This window comes from Neopsephotus bourkii, unplaced genomic scaffold, assembly GCF_033783945.1.
Source record: "Neopsephotus bourkii isolate Nb327-2 ecotype Australia unplaced genomic scaffold, CSIRO-AGI_Nbou_v1 NB_1600, whole genome shotgun sequence".
NCBI lineage: Eukaryota > Metazoa > Chordata > Aves > Psittaciformes > Psittacidae > Neopsephotus > Neopsephotus bourkii.
The window spans coordinates 2072165-2085128 of NW_026902076.1; the positions used below are offsets into that span (position 1 = coordinate 2072165).

Consider the following 12964-nt stretch of genomic DNA (forward strand, 5'->3'; position numbering starts at 1 on the left):
TTCCAGTGCATAGGAGGTGCTACATAACTCTGTGAGCCTGTGCTGCAGTCTCCAAGCACTGGGATGTGGCAGGAAGTGAATGCCTGGAGATCTTGGGCAGCCTCATAGGGAGACCCAAGGGGCAGGGAAGGAATCCACCTTGTCACTGTTGTCCTGGCGTTCTCCATCTCTCTCACAGAATCATGGAATGGTTTGTGTTGGAAGGGACATTAGAGCTCATCCAGTTCCAACACTCCTGCAACAGGCAGGGACACCTTCCACTAGACCAGTTTGCTCCAAGCCCTGTCCAACCTGGCCTTGAACACTGCCAGGGATGGGGCAGCCACAGCTTCTCTGGACACCCTGTGCCAGGGCCTCAGCACCCTCACAGGGAAGAACTTCTGCTTAAGATCTCATCTCAGTCTCCCCTCTGTCAGGTTAAAGCCATTCCCCCTTGTCCTGTGCCTACAGGCCCTTGTCAAAAGCCCCTCTCCAGGTCTCTCGTCAGCCCCTTTATGCACTGGAAGCTGCTCTAAGGTCTCCCCTTAAGGAGCCTTCTCTTCTCCAGGCTGAACAAGCCCAGCTCTCCATAGCTCTGTCCTCCCTGTCCTGACCTGCTCCAATTAATTATTCAGACAAGAGCCACAGCACAGCAGCAGTTGCTATAGGGTGCTGACATGAATAACAACAGGCGGCTATTTTTATCCCTAACTCTTGTTACCTTGCAGTCAGGAGCAATGGGTCCCTGCCAGCTCTCTTCACACAGAGCTCACTGTCTTTGTCAGGAGGAACACTGCAGCGATTTATAGTGTCTTTATGGGCTGGGATTCATTCTGACTGGCTAAATATAGGTCAGATCTATGTGCCTGAATCCCACCCTGGTACCACTCCGTGCACTGCCAGCTGCACTCACAGGTCACTTTGCATCTACATTTTATTTTTTCAAAACCCATTTTTCTTTCCATTTGTATTTTATATGCCATAAAGCATATAGAGTGTGGTCACTGCTAGATTGAATAGTCTGTCTACTGCAGAGAGAGGAAAAATGTTTCAGAGGTGAAGTCTCATGATGGGTTCTGACAATTTATATAGGATACATTACATTTCCTTTTGGAACACACAAAGACTGATTCCTCCAGTCAGTTTATGCTTCCAGTACCCAGAGGGGCCAACAAAAAAGCAGGACAGGGACTTTTAACAAGGGCCTGTAGGGACAGGACAAGGGGGAATGGCTTTAACCTGACAGAGGGGAGATTGGGATGAGCTCTTAGGCAGAAGTTCTTCCCTGTGAGGGTGCTGAGGCCCTGGCACAGGGTGTCCAGAGAAGCTGTGGCTGCCCCATCCCTGGCAGTGTTCAAGGCCAGGTTGGATGGGGCTTTGAGCAACCTGCTCTAGTGGAAGGTGTCCCTGCCTGTGTCAAGGGGTTGGAATTTGATGAACTCTAATGTCCCTTCCCACTGAAACCATCCTGTGATTCTATGATTTATACCCTCACAGCTGGCATACCCAGTTAAATATCTTGCCACAACCCCAGTGAGTGTGGCATGGGCACACCAAGGCCTTTCTCAATTCATTCCTCCTTGTTCTGCCCCCACTCATGCCAACTGCAATCAAAACGGGAAATCTCCAGAAAATCAGGGGAAGGGAGGGGTTTGAGGGACTTCTGAAGTTGAATGGGTGCTGCTGAGAGTGCAGAGCCTGTTCTGGCTGCAGAGATCGTCTCTGGTGCCAGCAGAACCATCTGGGAGATTAAAATATCTCCAAACAAGCAAAAGGAGCAAAACAAAAGTTTTCTCTAGCTGTTTATTTTTTCTATTTTTAAGCAAGGTTTAGAGAAAGATTTTTAAGGAATACCAAAATCCTTTTTAAGCGAGAGCGGCTGTTTCCCAGACACCATTGCTGTCTCTGCTTTCCTTTGATTTGGGCCTGCAACACATCTCCGAAGACACATCCCAAATCCTCCTTTTTATTGCAAACACCACAGGACCTGCTGCTTTTGTAACTTCAGCTCCAAATTCCTGGACTTGCACTGGATCACGTAAAAAAGTGACACCCAGCCTGTATGCTTTGGGGTGGAAACACACAGAAAGGGGTTCCCCAAATGCAATATAGAATCAATCACAGAATCCCAGGTTGGAAGGGACCTCAATGATCTGGTGTCCTCAACATAAAAGTTCTGGTGTCCTCAACATAAAAAGGACATGGATCTGTTGGAACAAGTCCAGAGGAGGGCCACGAGAATGATCAGGGGACTGGAGCACCTCCCGTATGAAGACAGGCTGAGAAAGTTGGGGCTGTTCAGCCTGGAGAAGAGAAGGCTGCGTGGAGACCTCATAGCAGCCTTCCAGTATCTGAACGGGGCCTATGAGGATGATGGGGAGGGACTCTTCATTAGGGACTGTAGTGGTAGGACAAGGGGTAATGGGTTAAAACTTAAACAGGGGAAGTTTAGATTGGATATAAGGAGGAAATTCTTTCCTGTTAGGGTGGTGAGACACTGGAATAGGTTGTCCAGGGAGGTTGTGAATGCTTCATCCCTGGCAGTGTTCAAGGCCAGGTTGGATGAGGCCTTGGGTAATATGGTTTAGAGCGAGGTGTCCCTGCCCATGGCAGGGGGGTTGGAACTTGATGATCTTAAGGTCCTTTCCAACCCTAACTATTCTATGATTCTATGATCATCTGGTCCAACTTCTCAAGGGAAAGCATGACCTCGACTAGATGGCCCAGCACCCTGTCCAGCCAAATCTGAAGTGTCCAATGTTGGGCAGCCCACCACTTCCCTGAGGAGATTATTCCAGTGGCTGATTGTTCTCGTCGTGAAAAAATTTCCAGTTGGAATCTCCCCAGAATTAACTTGTGCCCATCACCCCTCTTCTTTTCCATGTAACTCCTGGGAAAAAGGGACTCTCCATCTTCCTTGTAGCCACTCTTTAAATACTGGGACATGGGGATAAGGCCTCCCCTGAGCCTTCTTTTCTCCAGGCTGAGCAAGCCCAGCTCTCTCAGCCTTTCCTCACATGGCTGCCCAGTACTTTGATCACCGTGGCCCTTCTCTGGACCCTCTGGAGATGTGGCATTGGCCACATCTTTTTTCTTAAGCGGGGCCCAAACCTGAACGCAGTATTCCAAGCATTGCCTGACAAGCACCTAGATAGAGTGGAAATAGGAAAATATAATTGGAAAATTAAAAAGGCAGGGGGGTCGGGGATGTTTTTACTTTCGTTGTTGTTATTTCTTAACGAAATGGTATTTTCACCCCGCTGGTGACTTCCAAGGGTCGGAGCTGGGAACCAGACCGGCCCCTCGGGACCCACAGCTCCGGCTTCGATCCTCATCCCGGTCCCTATGCTGGCCCCGGTCCCTATGCCGGCCCCGGTCCCTGTGCCTTCCCCAGCCCCTGCCAGAGCCAGTGCACGGAAGGCCGGATCCACCCCTCCTACCTTCCCTCACCCCGCCCCTCCTCGCACTGATAGGCTGGAGCTCTTGCACGTCACTCCCGCCAACTCTATCGCTGTCCCATTGGCTGACTCTGTGTGCGAAATCCAATGAGAAGCTCTGCTGGGCGGGAGGGAGGTGGAATTCCGGTTCTGTGGCGGGAAAGGTTTCTGTGTTTGGCGCTAAGCGGGAGCGCGGCGGCTGCCCGGGGGAACCGGGTCACGTTAACGGGGTCGCGGTCGCTACTGGGGCCGGTCCGGCTTCCCCCGGCTCCTCTCGGTTTCCCCCCTCACAGCAGCGGCCAGATCTCCGCGGCTCCCCCGGCGTCCCGGAGCGGTGGGCAGCATGGCGGCGACGGGCGTGCTGGAGGACGCGGAGCTGCGGGAAGCGCAACGTGACTACCTCGATTTCCTGGATGATGAGGTGAGCCCGGGAGCGGGGCTGAGTTCCCCCAGTTCCCCGGGGTTGGGGAGCATCTTGGCCCTATGCTCCTTCCCCCCCCCCCCCCCCCCGGTTTGTTCCGTGGGGCTAAAGCGAATCGCGCTCCGCAGGAACCGGCTCCTGGGGGTGTCTGTGACAGGCGGTGATGCAAAGTGTGTTGTTTTGGGGGTGTTTTCCCCCCGCCCCTCTTGCAGGAAGACCAAGGGATTTACTCTAGCAAGGTCCGGGAAATGATCAGCGACAACCGGTACCGCCTCCTTGTCAGCATCAACGACCTGCGGCGGAAGAACGAGAAGAGGGCCAACCGGTTGGTGTGGGGCCCCGGGCTTCCCTTCGGCACCCTGCCCTTTCAGAGATCGAGACCTGTTCTTGCAGGTCTTTTGTGTCAAGGAAGGGCCAAGCCCTGCCCTGTGCACCAGGTCTCATGTAAAAGGTGGACCTGCTCTTTTCCCCCCTTCCCTTCCAACCCGTGACTCGGCACTCATATTTTGCAGTATCTTGGGGTTGATTCTGTAATATCAGTCATCTCCTTTGTTAGGATGCTTGGGGATATTTTGGAGCAGGCTTGCCAGTCTGCTTGGGAATATGTGAGATTTTTCATATGTGGTTGGCTTTGTTGAGCTCCTGGCTGTTGGTGGCAGCAGATGTGACACAGAGCTATAATGGGCTTTGGGTTTTTTCCCTTCACGCTCCTTTGAACTTTTGGAGCATATGGAGGCGTGGGATAAGCATTAAGGAGGACAGCAGAAGAGGCTGATCAGTCTGCATCATTGTCTCCCTCTTGCAGGCTCTTGAACAATGCCTTTGGGGAGCTGGTCGCTTTCCAGCGTGCCTTAAAGGATTTTGTTGCCTCTGTTGATGCCACCTATGCCAAGCAGTTCGAGGACTTCTACATTGGGCTGGAGGGCAGCTTCGGCTCCAAGCACGTGTCACCGCGGACGCTGACAGCCTGTTTCCTTAGCTGCATTGTCTGTGTGGAGGGCATCGTGACCAAATGTGAGACCAGGGGAGACCCAGGGGCTTTGGGGGTTCTGGGTCCTGCTGTTTGCTGTGGAGAGGCTGGAGGACACTAAGAGCTGGGGTGTATACTGGCAACCTGAGTGAAGGGAACAGGGGGCTTAGCAGGAGGTCTTGCGTGTTGGGGTGGTGGTTGGTGTCAAGCGGATGCTGGCTGTGGTTGGCAGTTTAGTGTTGGGGATTGTCTGCTGACAGAGGGCTGGGGGTATCCATGCCCCTAACTCCTCATTCTCCCAACCTCAGGCTCTCTGGTTCGTCCAAAGATCGTCCGGAGTGTCCATTATTGCCCAGCTACCAAGAAGACTATTGAGCGCCGGTACACGGATTTGACCTCCCTGGAGGCTTTCCCATCCAGCTTCTTCTACCCTACAAAGGTGAGGTGAATTAGCCTTGTGGGGAGCATCAGCTTCGCTGGGAAAGAGAATGCGTCAGCTCTGAGCCCAGGGCTCAAATCCTTGTGCATCCCCTCTCCCTCTGCCAACAACATCAAACGTATGAAAGTCCCAGAGAGCTACTAGGAACAGGTGAAGAAAACCTCCATTGGACACAAGGCCACCAGACCCACTAGTTTAGTGTTACTTGTGATCATGGTTCTGCTGTAGTGTGGCTTCTTGGGGGGTTGTCAGCCAGACTTGTGGTTCTTGGGACCCAGGTCAGTATGGGCATGCCTGTGCTGTCCTGGAGGGTGTATGCACCTTGAGTGGAGGATTTGCCATGTATTTGGGAATGGAGGAAGGTTGACCTGAGCTTTGTCTGCACTGTTGGATGTGTTCCTGAAAACTGATCCTAGTCTCTTTATTCGGATTCCTCCTGTAGGATGAAGAGAATAACCCCCTGGAGACCGAGTTTGGCCTCTCGGTCTACAAAGACCATCAGACTATCACCATCCAGGAGATGCCTGAGAAGGCACCAGCAGGTCAGCTGCCACGCTCAGTGGATGTTGTTCTGGATGATGACCTGGTAGACAAGGTGAAGCCTGGAGACCGCATCCAGGTGGTGGGGACGTACCGCTGCCTGCCAGGAAAGAAAGGGGGTTACACATCAGGGACTTTCAGGTGAGCCTTCGTCTGTCTCGGCTTCAGCCCTCCCACCCTTTCTAGTTGGGTCACATCCCTGGAAGCTGAGATCTCTCACAGGTGGGTGGCCATCATAGAGCTGGGCCAGGCATTGGCTTAAATCACTTGGCAGTGGGTTGATTCCTAGCATCAGTGTGTAGCTGTGAGCTCCAGCTGTACGCAGAGGGGGTTGGATGCTCTTAAAGATGCTCCACTGGTGGCCTGAAGCAGTGGGCTACGGCTCTTGAAGCTTTCCAGCCTCCTCCAGTACTTCCTACAGTAAATGATGACCCTGTGGAAGTTTCTGCTGTGTTGTTGCTGTGACCCATAGGCTTTGTGGGGTTTACAGACCTGATCATGGCTGTGTCTTCTCCAGGACTATCCTTATTGCCTGCCACGTGAAGCAGATGAACAAAGATGTCCGGCCTCTCTACTCTGCTGCTGATGTAGCCAAGATCAAGAGATTCAGCAAGAGTCACTCCAAGGTATTTAAGCCTTGCATCTAGAAGGCAGGCTTGTATTGGAGCATGAGGTTTCAGTTAGGAGTAGCTTTAAGGCTTGGCATGTGGCTAGGGAGGTGCCTTATTGGGTGTAAGTAACTCTTCAACCCTGTTAGCAATGTTGCTGGATTTTCCACTCACTTTCTTTGCAGTTTCTGCTTAGGCTTTGATCAGGTCCTGGAATTGTTTTGTTGTTGCTTCTGTGCTGTTAACAGAGTATCCTTGCTGCCTGCTGGCAGCAGTGCTGTGCATAGCTATTGAGACAGAGATCTGTTTGTGTGGTGTGTGTCCTGACCCTGTCAGCTTGTTGCCAGGGAATTTCCTCTGTAGAAGAAACACCTCCCTCTTTCCTCTTCAAACCCCAAACATGAATGAGATAAGGAGGTCTGCTCCAGCCTGGCCCTATGCTCAGACCTTTGCTTTGTAGCATGGAAAGGAGAGAGCCTTGCTTTCACAGGGGTTGCTGCTTTCAGTGCTTGCTTGGGTGACTGTGACAGGTGGGATGGTCTAGAGCTTCAGAGCCCCATTGAAACAAAACGCTGGCCAGTGGTCTTCTCCTTTCTAAGTAATTTGCAACCACATGGCTCTGAGATTAGGGATAAGCACCATTTTTGTGCTGAAATGAATTTGTGGAGTACTGCTCCTTGTTCTTATTTGCTACAGTCCATGTGATGGAACATGCTTTGCCTTTTTTGCCTTTAGGATATCTTTAACCAACTGGCGAAATCCCTGGCTCCCAGCATCCATGGGCACGAGTACATCAAGAAGGCCCTTCTCTGCATGCTGCTCGGAGGGGTGGAGAAGGTCCTGGATAATGGGAGCCGCATCCGAGGAGACATCAACATCTTGCTGATAGGTCTGGAAGGGCAAGGCAGAGGCACCCTCAGATGGTGGTGTGGGGAGTTTCACAGAGTAATTGTAGTTAGATGGAACCTCTGGAGGTCTCACATGCACAGGGCAGAGCTGGTGTCACTGGTAGATCAGATTGCTTTGGGAGTTGCCCAGTTGATTTTGAACATCTCCAGGGATGGGATCCCCTGTCTTCTGTAGGCCACTGTCCCAGTGTTTCACCACCATCAAGGAGATCTCTTTTTCTTCTACCATCCAATTGAGATTTCCTGTGTTCCAAATTGTCCCCAGTGTCCCTGGTCCTATCACCATGCACCTTTCAACTCTAGCACCATCTTGTTTCCTCCCACTGGGTTATTGAGAAGGCAAGAAGATCATCTGATCACCTTGTTTTCTGAAGACTGAACAAACTGCCTTCTGCCCCCTTCCCTCCCCACCAGCCCCAGGCTGGACACAGTATCCAGGCAATGTGTGGTTATTAAACATGAACATCTCCATTTCAGGAGACCCTTCTGTTGCCAAGTCTCAGCTGCTACGGTACGTGCTCTGCACTGCGCCCCGCGCTGTCGCCACCACCGGCAGAGGCTCCTCTGGTGTTGGCCTGACTGCTGCTGTCACCACAGACCAAGAAACCGGTGAGGAATGGGCTGGTTCCTGGTGGGAGCTGTCAGGAGGATGGATGGTTGTTAACACCTGGGAAGGACTCTGAGATCCATGGCTGCTGTTCTGCAGCAATGCCACGAAAGGACTTACTGCATCCAAAAGCTTTGTGGCAATGTTCATCATGTTTGGGGGTATTTTTTCTACCTCTGTTAAGTGGTGTTCTTCTTTGCTCCTACTTGGTGCACCCCTTGTGAGGGCTAGCAACAGCCTGGATCATCTTCTTCCTTATGTGTTTACTGTTCATCCTGAGTGCTCTCCTCCTGCTGTCAGGTTGGGTAGGAAACAGGCAGACCTGAAGGGTGCTCCTGCTCTTTGAGACTTAGGCTGGTCACAGGGTTAGAGCTGTGGTGGAGGGGACAGCAGGGCAGGAGATGTGTGGGGCTGCTGAATGGTGATGACCCTCTCTTTCTCCTCCTCCACCCTAGGTGAACGGCGCCTGGAAGCAGGGGCCATGGTGCTGGCTGACCGAGGGGTGGTATGCATTGATGAGTTCGACAAGATGTCTGATATTGACCGCACAGCCATCCATGAGGTGATGGAGCAGGGCCGCGTCACCATCGCCAAGGCTGGCATCCATGCCCGCCTCAACTCCCGCTGCAGTGTCCTGGCGGCAGCCAACCCTGTCTACGGCCGGGTGAGTGCTGGTGTTTGCTGGTCCCCTCCATGGGGAAAGATGCTGGGAGCTGTCTTGGTGAAGGAGGCAGCTGGTAAAAGCCAAAAGTTTCAGCCAAGACCAGTGACTTGGTCCTTGCTGGGACTGGGATCCATGGAGGCAGTGAAGGTGTGGTTGGTTTGATCTCTTGTTGCTCATGGCTCTCCTGGAGGAGAGAGTGGCTTGTGAGTTTTGTCACGCCAGCACAATTCTGCCTCTTTGTCTCAGGGCAGCCAAGTGGATCCTCATCCTGGTGATGAGCCCTAGTCTTGGTGTTTGATCTGGGATCACAAGAAGTACATACTTGTCTTCAAGGATGGGGAAAAGAGGTCTCACTGCTGCAGCAGGCTGGGTATAGTGTGGTGTCCAACTGCCTGGACACCCATCCTTTAAGGCCTGGCCTGAGGAGCTCCTCCCAGCCTTGCTGACAGTCAAGACTGATCCATGAAGGTCTCCTGTAACACTTCATACTGTCCTATTGCAGTATGACCAATACAAGACACCTATGGAGAACATTGGCCTGCAGGACTCCTTGCTCTCCCGCTTTGACCTGCTCTTCATTGTGCTAGACCAGATGGACTCTGAGCAGGACAGGGAGGTCTCGGACCATGTCTTGCGGATGCACCGCTACCGCAAACCCAACGAGCAGGATGGGGATGGTGAGTTGCTTGTAACTGCAGTCTCCTTGCTGCTCAGTTCTGTCCTTCCTTGCTGGAAGGACACCTTGGTGTCACCCCTTGGTGGCAGCTCAGTTCAGCATCCCTGGTTTATTGAGCACTGCTTTTGGTGGCTCTTGGAAGCTGCTTCAGAGGGTGATAAAAGCCCATTCTCTGTGACTCTCCCCTCTCCAGCCATGCCTCTGGGCAGTGCTGTGGAGATCCTGGCTACAGAGGACCCCGACTTTGCGCAGGAGGAGGAACAGGAGCTCCAAGTGTACGAGAAATACAATGACCTCCTGCACGGGCCCCACCGCCGCAGGTGAGTCCTTCATCCCACATCCCCTAAAGTGCTTTGGTGGCTTCCAGCACTGTGAATTGGTGTGCTTGGCTTAGGTATCCAGGCAGTGGCTCGTAGCTGGTGCCAGAGATGCTTCAGATGGCCTGTGTGGAGGTACACGGGCAAGATATCAAGGGAGCCCTGCTCTAGGTTTGATCTCATGCCAGGCAGGTGGGGAACGTCTGGAGCTAATTCCTTGCACACCTAGATGCCTGTGAAGGGTAAACCGTGGGAAGCCCACTTCCACAAACACCCTTTGCCCATCCTCACTGTGGAGGCCATTCCCTGCAGGGAGAAAATTGTCAGCATGGAGTTCATGAGGAAGTACATCCACGTAGCAAAGATGATTAAGCCTGTCTTGACCGAGGAGTCAGCGAGCTATATAGCAGAGGAGTACTCCCGCCTGCGCAGCCAGGAGCAGATGAACTCAGACATCGCCATGGTGAGTCCTGAGAGCATCTCCCCCTCAGACCAGGAGGAAGGAAACAGAGGCACAGGCTCCCCTCTTTCATTACAGGTGTTTTCCACCCTGGACATGATGCATCTCAGTAAAGTGGGATGCTGAGGTGGGGTCAGCCCTACAGAGACGCCTCTCTCTGTCTCTCCCCAGACCTCTCCTGTCACAGCTCGTACCCTGGAGACCCTTATCCGCCTCTCCACAGCCCATGCCAAGGCCAGGATGAGCAAGACTGTTGATCTGCAGGATGCTGAGGCAGCTTTGGAGCTGGTGCAGTTTGCCTACTTCAAAAAGGTGGGGGAAGGTGTCCCTTGGCTCTTTGGGGTCCTGAAATTGTCATTGTAAAGACTGGGTTTGGTGGGCTGCTGGTGAGGTCCTTTCCTGGTGATAGTCTGGGATGAGGCCACCATAGTGTGATCTTGGGGGTTGGTCCCCTACAAGCAGCTTGAGTGGAAAAGGGGGCTAAGTCCATCCTGTCTGTGCCACACAGGTGCTGGAGAAGGAGAAGAAGCGCAAAAAGCAGACAGAGGACGACTCGGAGACTGAGAAGGAGGATGAGGAGTCACAGCCCAAGGAGGAGCGCAAGACGAGGAGGTAGGACACAGAGCAAGGGAAGGGGTGCCATGTAAGGGGCACCAGCCTCTTCTGATGTTGCAGCAGGCAGTGCTGGCCTCAGGGAAGTACTCCACTGTCTAGTGGATCAACCCCAGTTTGTAACAGAGGAACATCCTTATTGATAAGGAACTGGCTGGATAGCCATGTCCGATGGGTTGCAGTCAATGGACATCAGGAATGAGTGGTGTCACTCAGGTGTCTGTGCTGGGACCAGTACTATTTAATACCTATGGAAACTTCGTGAAGTTCAGCAAGGCCAAGTGCCAGGCCTGCATCTGGGTTGGGGTGATCCCCAGTACCAGTGCAGGGGAGACATCTTCTTCCCCTACCCAGGACAAAGAAGGCACGCACAGGGGACGAGGGGGACTCCTATGACCCATACGATTTCAGTGATGCCGAGGAGGAGATGCCAGAAGGTGAGTCCTTGGTGTTTCTCAAGTGGCACCCAGGTCTTGAGGGTGCTGCTGACTTGTACCCTGCTGGTCTGCACATCCTGGGGTCATTCATGGCCCATGGTGTGGCACCATCCAGCCCCACAGACGAGGATGGGTCATTGTTTCAAACCATCCATGGCCATGTGGGACAGGGGAATTGGTATTGCTGGTTAATTGATGTCTACTTCCAAACTGCTGCAGAAGGAACAATGCTGGGAGGGAGTTCAGCATTGCCTGTCCCATCCCAAGGCCAAGTGCTTTTGCTCTTTGGGTGCTTGGACTGCAGGCAGGTTGAAGGCAGCTCTTCCTTCTGTTCCAGTTCAGGCACACACTCCAAAGACACCCGAAGCCTCAGCCGCTGGGGAAGCCAAGAAGCCGGAGCTGGCTGAGCCGAGGTGAGTAGGGGCTGGAGGAGGTACCTGTCTCTGCATGTTCTACCCCACCTCATGGGTCCAAGTTGTTGCCCAGTGATGGGGGTGCATCTGTTCTGGGGTGCTTCTGGCTCTGTTCTTGGCTTTCCTGCTGTGTGCTGCTCCCGGAATTGGGAAGGGCTGAGGCATCCCTGAGGGAATGAAGGGGAAGGACTTGTGTGTGTGTCTTGAAAGGGTTATTACTCTTCACCTTCCCTGACCAGGTTGAAGGCATTCAAGGCTCGTCTTCTGGAGGTTTTCAAGGCTTCCCATGCCCAGTCTGTGGGTCTGAAGAACATGATGGAGTCCATCAACCGCGACAACCCTGAGCCCTTCTCGCAGGATGAGGTGAAGGTGGCGTTGGCCCACATGCAAGATGACAACCAGATCATGGTGTCTGATGACATTATCTTCTTAATCTGACCATCTGGGTGGAAGAGCCCAAATTCCTATGGACTGTCAGTCTGGAGACTCTTTGTGCTTGCCTTTAACTCCTGAATGCTTCCTCTGGCTGAGCTGAACTCTGGGGAGCTCAAGTCTGTGCACTTTACAGTCTTCCATCATTGCTGGCACCAAAAGAAGCCAGGAGCTCTGGAAGCAATCTTACTGTTGCTGTCTTCAGACTGGCTTATTTGGGAAGAGGTTTGTTTCTGCAAGGAGCCAAGAGGAAAAACTTAAGTGCAAAGTATCAGTGTTTTTTAATGTATCGTGTTTATCTCTGGTGATAATGGTTCCAGCCTTTGAATAAGAAAGTATGGATTTAGGAATCCAACATTGTGTACCAGTGGTGGTAAGAAGCAGTATGAGAGATCTGCTATTAGTAGTGAAGCTTCTCTTTTTCCCTTTTTTTCCTCTTTTTCCCCAGCTGTATAGCCCAGACCTGCTTGCCTCACAAGCAGAGATGCCTGATGCCTGTCCCGTTGGCTGTAATCAGCTTCTTCCCCGCTCTTCCTTGCCCATCTTGTGGAGGGTGATTTCTGGCATTGGAGGGGTCAAGTATAATCTGACCTGCTGTTTCACAGCCCTGCTCAGAGTTTTGGCTCTTAAGTGGGTGAGAAGGACCTGGAATGCTCAGAGCTGCCCATGGGCCATAGCCCTGGTACAGATGGCTTTGGCCTCCAGCCTGGGATTGTGCCCCTGTGAAGACCACCAATGGAAACCTTCTGCAGTAAAGAAAGGCCAAAGCTATGGGACCTGGGTCCTACATCTCTTATATGTCCTTATGGCTGAGCTGCTGCAGATCTTCATCCTGTGGAAGGTAACCACAAACTACTGAAGACTAAAAACTTTCCCTTCCCCTTGGGGGATTTGCTGAACCGTCTTGCTCTCTGGGAACACATAAGTGACCGCTGCTTGGGAAAAGGCTGTTCCAGAAACCAATGGGTTCCTATGGCTGGGGTGGTTTTAGGAGAAGCTGAACACACAGACCAATGTTGGCTGCTGGTGGGGCCAGAGCAGCTG

At 52.5% G+C, this 12964-nt stretch overlaps 1 protein-coding gene across 1 annotated transcript; it reads left to right on the forward strand.

Annotated features, from left to right (window-relative positions):
• The first annotated feature begins 3562 nt into the window (after window positions 1–3562).
• Window positions 3563–12270, forward strand: MCM3 (minichromosome maintenance complex component 3). Its single transcript, XM_061372235.1, has 17 exons — window positions 3563–3837; window positions 4050–4162; window positions 4643–4851; window positions 5116–5246; window positions 5689–5927; window positions 6304–6412; window positions 7130–7283; window positions 7780–7911; window positions 8365–8573; window positions 9076–9250; window positions 9443–9569; window positions 9879–10029; window positions 10198–10338; window positions 10535–10638; window positions 10993–11075; window positions 11413–11488; window positions 11728–12270. The coding sequence occupies exons 1-17, from the start codon at window positions 3760–3762 to the stop codon at window positions 11924–11926; spliced, it is 2430 nt and encodes an 809-aa protein (XP_061228219.1). The 5' UTR covers window positions 3563–3759; the 3' UTR covers window positions 11927–12270.
• Window positions 12271–12964: the final 694 nt, after the last annotated feature.